We start from the raw sequence: 14,305 nt of genomic DNA, 5'->3' as shown, positions 1-14,305 counted from the left end.
ACACAAGGAACTATTGGAAGAAAGATTACATTCTTCAGTTGCTGCATAAATGTCTCCCTTTGGAAGTGAATAGCACAAATAGACTACATTTTGAGGTCGCGTGTAAGTCAGTGTGTATGTTACTTTTCTCATCTTGATTAACTTCACTGCAAGGCAGATACACATATACATTTATATTCGACTGATTGAAAACTAGGGATGTTTAAAAAATAATTTATATCTACCCACTGTTGCTGAAAATACAACATTTTAATCTGATTTTAAAATGAAAAACTCTGGACATAGAAAAATCTACATCAAGATTTGTATGCCTAAATTGATAGAATTGGTGAAATAGTCTAATCAGGATTAGGACTAAGGACTAACCTGAAAAGGCCATAAAAAGCTCTCCATGAATGTCCGTAGTGTGAAGGATTTGATCAATATTATCTGAACTTGTTGGACTGTAAATCAGATGAAGCTGATGTAGGTTACACTATAATATGACATGTTCTTTGTGATATTCATAGTGGAAAAGTGTTGTTTTCTATGTAACACTTCAGTCCCACCCTGTTAGGTGAGATATGTATCACATTGTGGGTTTTCTCATCGTCCTCAAATGTTGTGTTTTAACTGCATTTTAATTCTCTGTATTGCTCTCTATTATTCTCTTTGTCCAGCATTCTGTTTATGTCACACCATATTTTAGTCCTATAATGCCCACACATTTATTCCTTTGCTAAAACTCTCTCTCAGTGATTATATATTAACAACATTTTAGCTGCTAGTCTGTCTACATTTGGCATTTGATTTTTTATTTTATTTTATTTTTGCCTGGTTTAGGTAGGCCTGGTATTACACCTAGTATTGCATAAACACCCTTTATGCAATAGTCAAACTATTGTTTGACTTTCAATCTAGGTTTTTGGCTGTCTTGTTTTCTTTTAAAGCTAAATCAGCAGACAAAAGAAAAAACAGAACATATTTGTTTGTTGTTGGCTCAGTGTGCCCACTGTCTTTGCATCTGTCAGAGCTGTTGTTTCTTGTTGCAGTGTAGGTGGTGTTAAGTTGGTTCTTGTGCAAAGATTGGTCGAGAGGTGGAAATATGCATCTCCAAGTGAAGAATAAGGAAGCTGCAACACAATAAATAGCAGGTGTAAAGGCCTCGATTTTAGCTCCACTAAAACAATCCCAAAGAAACCTGATGTAGTTTAGATTTGATGTAGCTGTGGTGCAAATCAGATGTCATTGTCATTTATAGCAGAGTGGATGCTATAAATCCCCCTATATAAAATCCATTTAGCTTGTATGTAGATTATATGCATGCTACTTGCAAGCTAGACACACGTTACATAAAATAATTATGTGGTTTAATCTGTATATACATGATATAATCTTATAGGACTATTTACAATAGCATAAATTGATATTGACCATTGATAAAGCATGAAGCAAGATGGAACCAAACACCCTTTATGCACCCAGAGAGAAGTGAAATGAAACAATATGGGAAACAGTACAAATATGGTGTGATGGATCAATGTTTAGCTTAGCAAAAACAGAGTTCAGTGTTCAGTATCTGGAGTGTCAGTGTTCTTCCTGTGCAGGAATGAAGGAACATGCCAGAAAGCATTCATTGTGATATTAGCTGGAGGTGCTGCTCCTTTCTATGTGTGTTGCTGTTTGTTTGTGTCTGTGGGTCAGGGTGGCCCCAACAATGTGGCCCCCACACTCACCCACTGACTACTGGAGACAGGCTCCAGGTTGCTCCCACCTCCATTACGCTGAACAAGATGCAGAAAATAGATGGATCATCTATGTTAGCTCAATTCAACATAGATGCATCTAAGATGACCTTCCTCAATTGTGTAGAGTTTTTATTTGTTAATATTAACAATTAAACATGATTAAGATGTTTCATATAATCCATTTCTTTATCGATTTCTGGAATACTCTTTGGAGCTGGAGTATGTCCCAGCATGTGCAGGAGGTGGGCTCTAACAGGTTTTCAAGTAGTTTTATTGATGCTCCTTCTTGTTGTTTTAAATAACCAAGACCCTGTTGAGAGGAAGGGCGCCAACTGAACAAGCAGCTATGATATGCATCAGCCTCAGGTGTGTTAATGTTTAACCATTTTGACTGAAATGAAAATTTGTCCTACATAGTCAATATTTTAGACCCAAATTTGAGACATGTACATCCATAATGTCTAACAATGCTCAGGGTCAGGGCTGCGAAGTATGCAGCCTTTTTGTGCCTGTAACAGATGAGCCCTACTTTTCACTCTGTACCCCATTTTCAGCATAATGACCCTGGGAGGGAAAATGACTGAGTCTTGGGAGGAGAAATGTGAAACAAATGTAAATCCAGAGCGGTTTTGTGGGAATTTATGACCAGTGTTGAAGCATACTCTGTCATCCTGACTGTGCTGCTGAACTGGTTTTTGTGGTGGAGTGCTTAAATTTAGCCTTCCCCTGTGTACCAGTGACTGGTGGATGGGATGGAGGGCGGAGGAATGGGAGGGGGCCAGGGGTGACCTTGACAAGGTCGAAATGTCTCTTTCCCCTGGTTTCCCTCAGCCTGCTCCTTTAGTGGTTAAAAACCATTTTTCTCTAATTGCCTTGCATTGTGATTGTAAACTCGTTCTTGAATTGGGATACTCCGGCTAGAGCCAAGCATAGCCTTGAAAGCCCCATTTATTATTTATCATGTGTCTGCATACAGATGTTGAGCTAAGTTGAGAAATAGGGCCGCAGTCCTAAAGAAGAATCTGGAGCCTTTTCTCACAGGGAAAACTGACTTCATTCCTCTATTGATAAGGCACCTTCCAGCAGTCCCCTTAGTGCAGTCCTTCCACAAAGTGGGACCCCGACCCCTGCTGGATGCCATGTGGGGGTGAGACATGGCATCTCTGCCTCTTGCCACCTCTGGTTGTTGTCCTCTGAGAAAGAACCATTCCCCAGGGGCAGCTGGCCCAGCTTGAGCCTGCAGGTACAGGCGGAGCTCAGAGTTCTGCTCCCTTCCTCCTTTGTTTGACTTTGTTCTTTCTGCACTCCGCTGAGGGAGCCACAGGAGGGAAGGAGAACAGAGAGACAGCTCTTCTCATCTCTGCCAAGCTCTACGGCTGTCTTCCTCTGGCTCTTTGTTATGCCTCCACCATTTCCCTCGGTGCCTAAAGCTACAGCTCTCTGGTGCAGGCAGATACAGCTGGGGTGGATCTGCCTGTGATGTGCTTATCGGAAGGTTTGCCATCACCTGAGGGAGAGCGGCCGACTTATTGTCGCGCTCCAGACAAGGAGAAAGAGAATAAACACGTGCAGCCCTGATAAGTTGTCATATCGGGGGTGGATATCACATGGCTTTCTGATCCTGGTTTGAGCTGGCAAATCAGTGCAGCATTTACTCCACTAATTCTTTTGTTCTTAAGAATGAGGGGACTGCCACTAGTCATGATGCAGATATGCATACCCCCAAAGGACTCCTGCCAATGATTTTGGGTTGACAGGTCGATTCACTAACCCCACCCCGCCAACTCTGTCACCATGGCACACTTCCAGGTGCTAAGAGGCAGATGGAGGAAGACGCTTTTCTTAGATCACCTTTTGTGCTGCCTGTTTAAGAAGAGCAGGAAGAACCTGAGCTCTTCACTGAGAGGCATCAGCAATGGTACCCTACTGCCATCTTGTGGTATAGACAGGGTCTACAATCCTATATTCAAAGAAGTTATTCTCATTTGAATGTGGTTTTTTACCTTCATTATTCAGTTGTGCACTTAGATGCCGTAAATATTAGACAAAAGAAGTTTTTCATATTTAGCTAAAGATAAGTAATGATAAAAAATGAAATAACTATATGGACAAAATAAATGATTCTGAAAAAATAAGATTAACTCTTCTGTCTAGCACACAGGTGTCAAACTCCAGTCCTCGAGGGCCACTGTCCTGCAGTTTTTAGATGTGCCACAGGTACAAAACACTGGAATGAAATGGCTTAATTACCTCCTCCTTGTGTAGATCAATTCTCCAAAACCTTAATGACCTAATTATTCTATTCAGGTGTGGTGCAGCAGAGGCACATCTAAAAGTTGCAGGACAGCGGCCCTTGAGGACTGGAGTTTGAGACCCCTGGTAGCAGAATTAAAGTTTGCTGTTTCTTTCTTTTCTAGGTGAAGCTTCCTTTTCCTATTGATCAAATCACAAATCTTCCACGGAATGACTTCCAAATGTTGGTCAAAATGCACAAACTGACATCGGAACAGCTTGAGTTCATCCATGATGTGAGGCGGCGGAGCAAGAATCGCATCGCAGCGCAGCGTTGTCGCAAAAGGAAGCTTGACTGTATTCTGAACCTGGAGTGTGAGATCAGAAAACTAGTGAGTGCACCAGTCACAAACCATCATCAGCAATTACATGGATTGTTTCTCACCAGAATGTTTGTTGAATCATGTTTATATCATCATCATTTTCTGAATTTATTGCCTTTTGTTGACTTATTAACATATTTTTTTTTTCTGTTTGCTTGAATATTGAATCATTGAGTTGGACAGACTGGCAATGTTGAACCTGGTCTATGCGTCTCATTGGTTCACAAAACACAACAAGCTCACATCCTCAGTTCGATCACTGGAGGCTTTTAAAGTGCATCTAAAACACACCTCACACACCTTGAGCTTTTCCACATTGTCTCATTATCACCACAAACTTCAGTGTTCTGTAAAACACTGAAGTTTCCTTCGCTTCACAGTCGTGAACTGTGATGTAGACGGAAAAACAATCTGTGGCCCACTGAAAGCTCAATCTGTCAGATTGGATCTGTGAACATCAATTTCCCAATAATACCACAGATTCTCAGTTAGATTAAAGTCTGGACTTTAACATGTTTGACCTAAACCAGATGACTGAAGTTCTGTCTGGATGTTTGGGTTCGTTGTTCTGTTGGAGGATAACGCTCTGGCCTTGTCTCAACAGTTTCTTCCAGGATTGCCCTGTTTTAGCTTTAAAGTAAGCTGGTGGGGGCTTTTTAGGTTTTTACCGTGTAGAAAAACTTCAGTTACTTTGGGCTGGTCTATGACATTTCAATGAAGTACAGTGAAGCTTGTGACAAAAAATTCAAGAGCTGTGAATAGTTCCACACGGCTGTGTGAATGTTACATTGATATCTGTATTCCTTTACTAAATGTGTGTGTGTGTGTGTGTGTGCCGGTGCACAGGAGTGTGAGAAAGAGAAGCTGCTGACAGAGAGGAACCAGCTGAAGGCCTGTATGGGAGAGCTGTGGGAGAACTTCTCCTGCCTGTCCCAGGAGGTGTGCCGGGACGTCCAGCTGAGCCCAGAGCAGGTCCAGTCCTTACACCACTACTGCCCTGTGCTGCGACCCCCCAACTCCACTGCCAGCAACAACGCTGCCCACGAGCCAAGGCCACCCGCCATCAGCACCCCGGCCACCACCAGCATCGACCTCACAGGCCACTCTGGCTCTGCCACCCCTGAACCCAGCTTCCAGGGGTCACCGGGACCCTCAGAGAACGAGCCTGAATCTGCCGTCAGGAACGGGGCGGACCAGGATATGGGGGGCCGCGACACCAGCTTGTACTCCACATCAGAGTCTGTGGAAAAATCCAACCAAACAGTAACGGTAGATTTTTGCCAGGAAATGACTGAGAAATGTACAACTGATGAGCAGCCAAGGACAGACAGTACCAAGTAGAGGTGGATCTTTATTCAGTTGTTTTGAATGTTTTTCTATTATTTAATTTTACTCCTCTGACAAACCCTTTCTCTGGGTTGTGAGATGGTCAGCCTCTGCCAGTGTTCACTGAAAAACAAGCTTTGTATTTATGTCATTTTGTGTTGTTTTCGTTTCTGTATGTTTTGTTGAAATGGTTGACACTAAAATTGTCTTAACAGCAGCAATACTGTTCTGCAGGCATTCTCCTCTTACCCTGACAGAGTGGGAACCTCTCACCAAACTCGTACTATGGTGCTATACCCGGCCAGCCGGCAGGAGCCTCTGCAGAGGAGACTGCCGTTCATGTGTCACACATCACAACTTCAAGTTGAACCTCATTGGACCTAAGCAGCAGCTCTCTTTTTATACAAACAGGATCTCTGTTTCTTTCTGTCTGCTGTCCTATTCTCCTTCTACTGCTCCGTCTTCAGATGTACTCACACACACTCACACACACACTGCTTCCCCATCAGGTCCAGACCTGCTCTAGAGATGTAGAGACACAAATGTGTGCAGGATCACCTCTAAACTACTTCCTGAGAGTATAAAGGCAACTATTTATTAACCCCACATGATAGAAACCAAGTTTTTCAATGTCATTTTTATCAGCATCCAATCCTGAGGATACCTTCAAACTATGAGATGTTTCTTCTGATTATCCTGAAAATCTCCTGATGATTTTAGCACAAACACTTTGGTCCTGATTTCCACATTTCTATAGGCTGCCTAACAGGTGTGAAGGTTTAACATTTAACCTGTAAGATTTTATCTCTGAGAAATCAGTTTGTTCAGTTTGTAGCTGAAAAACTGTAATCATTTGCATTATTGATTTTTTTGTACCTCAAGATTCATCCAGCATGGAGATTGTTGCTTCCAGCTACAAATGGAGTGCATCTTAATTTGGGAGTACTTCACACTGGACAGCATTTGTTTAAAGTATTTAAGTTCGGTGCATCCATTTCATTAACATCAAGATAAATCATCATGACAGTGAATGCAAACGTTTTGCTCAAACAAGAGCAGAGTTTTATCAACCTAAATAAGTATTTAGTACAGATCCAGTTTTTCCAGGATGATGTAAACAGAGATTTGTAGCAGCTCTGGCAGTAACTTTTTCAAGAAAGTTCTGATGAGATTCTGCACACATTAGTGTAAACTTCTCAGATGTTTGTGTGTGAAAGCAGCTCGTTAGTCTCTCTCTGCCTCTGTCTACCTCTCTCAGTCCCACTCTCTCTCTCTCGCTCTGTCTCTTCTATGATTATATCTCAGTGGCCCTTTTCGTCACAAGAATTCAAACTCAGGAAAAAAAAAATCCTCTGAATGTTCAACCTAATTCATTGAAAATGAGATGAGAGCTTCTGTACAATAGGAAGTTACAATGCAGTGAGACTGTAAAATGTTCATATGCAAAAAAAAAAAAAAAAAAAATGTTTTCAAGCGTTTCTTATTTGTATTTCTGTACAGGAGAACTTTGTACAGCCTGTAACTGAGAACATTCCTTCTATGCCTTCCACAGCACTGAATTGAAAGGAGAATGATTAGATGGCTATTTTTATTTCCCACTCATCAGCAATACCATTGTATTTGGATGTTGTATCAGTGATTTTTCAAGTGCTTGTTTGGCAGATGTGTATATAGTATGGAGCATGATGACTGTAACAGTGATTTTTGTACGTGTAGAAACATAAGTGTTTCTTTTTATTTCACTTGGGTTATATCAAGCACCTTTCTAAGGGAAAACTTTTTCTTTGCTGTTTCCTGTCCTGCCTAATGAATGCTTTCCATCATGGTGGGTGTTCTGATACTCAGGAAATCAGCGCAATACATGAGTACACACACACAAAACACACACAGTATGCATCCATACACAATCATCAGCCCCTTGCATGTTTAGAAATGACCCATGAGAATATATTTTATGGACTGGCTCAGGCCGGCCCAGCTTCACCTTTGGCTCCTTTTTAAATGTGAAAACTTCTCATGTTCTTTCTCCCCATGTTGCTTACTTCCTATTATAGCAGTATTTAAAGATGCTACTTGTGTAAGCTCTCACGTTTTGCTATTGACATTTTAAAATTTATCCAAGAAATAAAGTAAAGAATGAATGAATGAGTTTAGGCACTTTGTTTCCGGCCCCGAGCGCTCAGAGCCACTAGCACTTCAGCTACAGTCTTTGTCATTATTTTCTTCTAAGTCTGAACCTGGAGCACTTAAATTGGCCCTGCAAGAGCAAATGTTTTTGATGTCATTATATTAATATACGTCGATGAAGATCTAAAAGAAGTTAATGTTTTAGTATGTGATTATTCTCAACTTTGCTTTGTGTTTATTTAGTAATGAAATAAGCTAATTCCTGATTGAGTTGACATGTAAGTGGTGTGTGTGTGTGTTGTCCAAATGACTGAATACCAATCCTGTAAGGTCGTAAAATTGTTACCCTGATTGTGTTTGATCATCCACCTCTGTGATGTGCATGCTGCCTAGAACTATAAGCGTAGTTAGTTGGTCAAGCTCATGTTTTGCCTTGCAAGTTCTCTCTTCTTTTAAAATGCTTTTAAAAATTATTTCCCAAAATGTTCTGTATAAAGAAACTTAACTGTATCAAACCTCACTAGAGGCAAGCTACAAGCAAGTATAAGCAGGGTTGAATTCAGCATAAAACTTTGTTGCTTTTTCTTCTCTTTAAAGTCCCAATCCTAAAGGTACGTACCTGTGACGGTGTCGCTTCTGTTGTGCTGAGCTTTTCAACTAAGGCATAAATAACTATGCTAACTTTGTTATTTTATCTATCAAAGTCAGTCTTCAAAGTCTACCTCCGCCTCTGTCCCTGGCATTATCTAACCCTTCTTCACTACAACCATGAACCCTGTTCCTCTTTGGCAGCTCCTCTACCTCCTCTGAACATCTCCCTCGGCCTTCCCTTTCCAACAGTGATTCCAGATCGCTCCACCTGAGCTGTCCCTCTGATATATTCATTCCTAACCGTGTTCATTTGGGTCACTTTCGGTGAAAACGTGACTTTGTCCAGCTCTGCTGGCTCTATCTCCATCTTCAGTTCCTGTTTGTAGAGCTACCAGCTGTGAAGCCTTCATCTCAGCAGGTCTCTCTGCCATTCTTTGTCCTAGTCTTCCCCTCTCTGGTGTTCTGCCTGCTGCTGTGGACAGCTGACCCCAGGTACTTTAACACCTGTTCTGCTTTCAGCTTCAATGTTCCACCTGTGTCCCTTTGATTCCACCTTACGCTTCCATTAACTCCTGGTAGACTATGGCCTCTAAGACCTTCAGCTCACAATGCAGCAGTGGTGGTTTATACATCCCAGTAGTCCCAGTTGATACGTGTTGTAGGCATACCAATTTTCATTTGGAAACACTTGGCTGCCATACAGTGGTCTAACCCAATTTGGATATTAAATACTTAAGTGTATATTTATCGTATGTTATATTCTATAAATGATCATTCTCTTAAAGTAGAAACAAATATATAATGATCTCATTAAAACGGATCACTAGCCAATGGTTTTCCTAAAGCATAACAAGCTCCATACATTCTCGAAGGGTTCACTGTTAGGTCATCCATCTTTATTTTTGTCCCTGTCTTAGTAGGGTGTTTATTTTGGCTTTCACCTTCAATATTTGGCTGTGTTTGACAGAGGACATTTAAAAAATCACTAATATCCCTATGAAAGCCCTGCGACAGACTGACGACCTGTCCAGGGTGAACCCCGCCTCTCGCCCGGAAAGTAGCTGGAGATAGGCACCGGCAACCCTCCCGACCCCATTAGGGACAAAGGGTGAACAGAAAATGCATGGATGGATGGATCCCCATGAAAAACCTGATCCTTGCAGAAGCTTCTGCCAGGTTTTTCTGCCAACCTGTCTGACTGATGCTGTGCTTCTTTTTTGTCTCTTCTTGTCAGATTAACACAGGATTGGGACTTTAAAGTTTGGATGAGATTTTTTAAACATTGTTCCTCCTAACTTTTTCTGACGTAAACTTTAGATTAAGATCTCATTGGTTGTTCCTTTCTGTTTTTCAGCAGGATACTGTCTCAATGTACCTCAATACCCCATCTTTAAATTGTTAGGATTGATCCCTTTCATAGAATGCACACATGCACAAGCTCATGTTCATGTTACACACATACCACACATACACAGGTTTGGAGCAGTAGTAATGATATTTAAATATATATTTCTACATATATGATGTTTTTGTTTGTTTCATTTTTATGTGCTGTTTTCTTTCATGAACACACTCCAGAAGAAGCCCTATGTTGACAGTTTTAGTTAGCAGAAAGAAAATCTAAGATCTACATTGGACATTTTTCTGCAAGATTAGACCTAAAGATTATTCTCTTTTTCTCTTGAGAAATGTAGCCAAAGTTTATCAGAGGCTCCTGAGATGTTCTAATACTTCTACAGAGAACACAGACTCTTCTTAACATATTTTGCTGATTCATCTGAATTTCCAAATATAATCCCACTGAACTAAGGTTTCTGAGGTTTAGTCCCTGCTTTTGGTCCAGACTTTTATGATTTTTTATGCTCTCTTAATGCTGAAAGGGTCACCCGACCATCTTGGAACATTTGGGTTTAAGCAACAAAGAGAAAATGGTTTTATTTTCCATTTTCTATTTTTAGTTGACAACAAAATATCTTTTACCACTGGTGGTTTCTAGCTACGTAAATTTTTGTCACCAAGTTTCAATCAATACTCTGTATATTTCATCACTTTATACCAGTAACCTGGTCATACCAAAGCTGTCTGCATGGTGCGAGTAGATGTCAGTCAGCCAAGGATGTTTTATTGCTAATTCAGTGAAGCATACCATTAAAACCTCAGGGTGGTGAGTACTTAAACATGCTCTGGATATCACTCTGAAGCAGGGAGTAGAAAAGCGGTGAGCTGAATAGATTTTGGATTTTTCTGCTCATGATGTTGGAGTATTTTATTTTCTTCAGGTGACAGTGTTGCCACCAGAAACAAGCTCTGTATTTGCCCACCTGATGAATGTTGAGGCTTGATATTCTTTTTTTTTTCTCAATCTGATTTTGATCTCCTGTGACTGTGTGCAAGCAGCACAATGCAAGCGATTTTTTTATTTGGTGTGAGGTTAGTGGGGAGGAAGGAGATGAGATCAACAAATTCAGTCTGGTTACTGTTAAACCAAAACTAGGAGCTGGAAGGTGCTGACTAGCTATGCAGATGAAAAGCAGATGCAGATTTGGTTTGAATTCCTCTTTGTGTTAAATCAGTTGCAAACCAATCAGATTGATTATAAACAAACTTTATTTCTTATTATATGCATGAATTGAAAGAAAGTCGTGTTGACAGGAGTTGGTCTCCAGGTTGATTTGTGCAGGTCAAACATAGTTACAACAGTATGATTTATATATGAACAAGCTGTAGCTCTGTAAAATGAACCCTCTCATCTTTCTATTTAGTTTTGTTACATTTCTTTTTTTTGTTCTTTTTTTTTGTCGCTGCTTCTCTGACACAGACACTGGCTTTTGCAACTCCAAAGGTTGTTCTGAAAGAATATGAACAAAAACATGCCTTTTCACAGATTACTCGACTTCATTTTTTTTTAACAAAATAAAATGTGTGTTATTTAAATGCACAGGTTAAGATCATTGAGTGAAATCTAAATGTAATATGTTTACAGATAGGTGTCATGTCATGTTTGATCTATTCTTCTCCATGTAAGAGGCAAAGAATGAGTTCCTCTGACCTTGTGTTTCATCCAACTTTTTGGATGACTCAGCATTACATGGATACAAGTGCACCTCCGATATTTGCCTTAGAACTTGCAGAGGCCATAGTTCACATTCAAGTGAAGTGAGTGTATGCAGGGGCCTGGGCCCCCATCCCTGAGTAACCAGTGCAGACTTTTCTCACACTTATCTACCTGTGAAATCCTTCATACCTCTCATAACTGGTCAATGACTGTATCAGCAAACTGCATCAGGTGTTTTTCTACATGCTTTTACACAGATTAAATGGATTATTGTATTGGTAGATTTTGGTGCATCATTTTTAATGTAATAGCTTCTAAGCTTGTAGTTCAAGTTATTTTTTCTTATTTTTTCTAGACTGTTTTGTGTTAATATTGTCCACTTGAAATAGCTGTTATTTGCTTATTCTCTACTAAGAGTTCTTACCTAAATTTTTAATGCTACATGACCTTAATTATTAAAGACTTAATAACCATGTAAATACCTTGTTGTGCAACCCCATTTTCATTCATTTCAATTGCTAGTGTTATATAAATGACTTTTTTGTCTAGACACCATTTCTCTTTATGAAATAAAGAAACTTGCATATCATTCAGTGTACTTTTTGTTTGTTCTAACCCTGATAAATTACTGCACACATTTGCTTTATTCTATGTTTATATTGTGTAAGGGATTATGCCTTAAGGAAAGAACACCAAAGAGCAAGAAGGTTGTGTTTGATTTGTTCAAGGTTTTTCTGTCTAAACATTCATTCTACCTTCTATGCTTATCCTGCTCAGACAGGATAAGTGGGAATAAAAATCATTTAATCATTTTAACTATTATTTAAAGACTTCCCAATCTTTAAATGTTCTGCTTTGTTCTATTCGGGATTGCTGAGGTTGTTTTTAACAAATTAAATCCAGTTTATGTGTAAAGAATCAATCCACAATATAATGCGCATCATCTCAAATAGATCAAGGTCATATGGAAAACTATAAAATCAAATCAATGCAACATTATCAAAATTAATTTAGAAACATTCCAGTTCAGTTCTAGTGGTAATGCAACATTACCACTAGATCAGTTTCATTTGTAAACTGAATGAAATTCAGTTTACAATGATAAATTGATAAACAGTTAAGAATACTTAGCAACTCTTTAAAGTCAGTGAATTTGCAGCAATTCTTCCCTCTGAGTGAGAGTAGAACCGTCTAGAACCACTGCTGGCAGTCATAAGGTGAGAAGCAAAGGACATGTTGGTTACAATAAGCATTGTTTAAACAAACAGTGTCACTGTTCATGTGTTATTTAGGAAACAATAAAACTGCCTGGGGGTGCTGTGGTGACGCAGAGGTAAAGCACAACCCACATACGGAGGTCTTCGTCCTTGGCGCGGCTTTCGCAGGTTCCATTCCTGGCCTGGTGACCTTTGCCTCATGTTTTCCCCTTTCTCCTCACTTTACCCATTTTCCTGTTAATTCACTATCAAATAAAGATGACTAAAGCCAATAAAACCTTTAAAAATAGTAAAACTTCCTGCAATTTAGCCTCTGGCCAGTTTTGTATAAATGTAGCCTCATAAAAACTTACAGTAGAAAATGTTAACCCAAATCTCTGTTGCACATGGAACAGACAGAAAGTTCATATTTCAAGTTCCAACAGGTACAGTGATGTACCTTGTGTCCACAAAAATGAATATATTCCATTGGAATTTAATATGAAAGACCAACACATTTTGTTCAATTTTCTTTTTAAAACAGCTCAAACTCAGTCAGATTAGACACTGAGCGTTTATGAACAGCACTTTTCACATCTTGCCACAGATTCTTGATTGGGATTAGGTCTGGACTTTGACTGGGCCATTCTAACACATGAATATATTTTGTTTTAAATAATTCCACTGTATCCTTGGCTTTATGTTTAGGGTGAATGTCCTACTGGAAGCTGAACCTTCACCCAGTCTCAAGTCTTTAGACAAACAGTTTTTCATCCTGCATTTCTCTATATTTTGCTCCATCCATCTTCTGTCAACTCTGACCATCATCCCTGATCCTGCTGAAGAGAAACAACCCCAGAGCATGATGTTGCCGCCACCATATTTGACAGTGGGGATGGTGTGTTCAGAGTGATGTGAAGTGTTACTTCTCTACCACACATAGCATTTTGGTTTTTGGCTAAAATGTTCAATTTTTTTGTCTAATCTGACCAAAGCTTCTTCTTCCACATGTTTGCTGTGTCCATCATGGCAAATGGGACTTCTTATGGTTTTATTTTAACATTGTGCAGTGATGCCTAATACCTTTTCTGTGGACAGATTCCCCCTCTGAGCTGTGGATCATTTGGTCCAGAGTCACTAAGGTTCTCTTGGCTGCATCTCTGATCAGAGCTCTTCTTGTTCAGCTGGAAGTTTAGGTGATCTCCCTTGTCATGGTAGGTTTACAGTTGTGCCGTATTCTTTCAATTTCCAGATGATGGATTGAACAGTCAGACGTTCAACGCTCAGAAAATAAGCTTCTCCACAGCTTCTCCCTGATCTGCTCTGTTCCTTGGACTTTATGATGCTGTTTGCTCCCAAATATTCTCTGAACTTCTGAGGCGTCATAGAGCCCCAGAGGTACTGATATTAGATTATGATATACAGTACATATTTGTATGAAGTTAAAAGGACATTCCCACTTCCCTAAAAAAAATAACTAAAGCATACTGTATATGATCTAAATGTTTTAAACGCTTGTTAATGTTTTCTAAAACCTGACAAATAAAAATAATTTAATGATACAACAATAAGTTGTCCAGTACTATGAAGTTAAGGTTGACTAATGCACAGACTCAGTAGCTGGTGATAATGTCCCCTCTCTGTAAAAAGAACAAAAAATATAAGAAT

At 39.7% G+C, this 14,305-nt stretch overlaps 1 protein-coding gene across 2 annotated transcripts in view; it reads left to right on the top strand.

The window, feature by feature from the left end:
- The window catches only part of bach2b (BTB and CNC homology 1, basic leucine zipper transcription factor 2b), an 84,532-nt gene extending 72,502 nt beyond the window's left edge, over nucleotides 1-12,030 (top strand). For both annotated transcript variants that reach the window (XM_032584404.1, XM_032584403.1), the window contains 2 exons: nucleotides 4,145-4,351; nucleotides 5,189-12,030. In XM_032584404.1, the coding sequence (XP_032440295.1) occupies nucleotides 4,145-4,351; nucleotides 5,189-5,683 (702 nt within the window). In that variant the 3' untranslated portion in view covers nucleotides 5,684-12,030. The remainder of the gene's footprint in view (nucleotides 1-4,144; nucleotides 4,352-5,188) is intronic.
- Nucleotides 12,031-14,305: the final 2,275 nt, after the last annotated feature.

This window comes from Xiphophorus hellerii, chromosome 15 (genome assembly GCF_003331165.1).
Source record: "Xiphophorus hellerii strain 12219 chromosome 15, Xiphophorus_hellerii-4.1, whole genome shotgun sequence".
NCBI classification, from domain to species: Eukaryota; Metazoa; Chordata; class Actinopteri; order Cyprinodontiformes; family Poeciliidae; genus Xiphophorus; species Xiphophorus hellerii.
The sequence above is the reverse complement of the archived record's forward strand: the minus strand, read 5'-3'. Positions and strand labels throughout refer to the sequence as shown.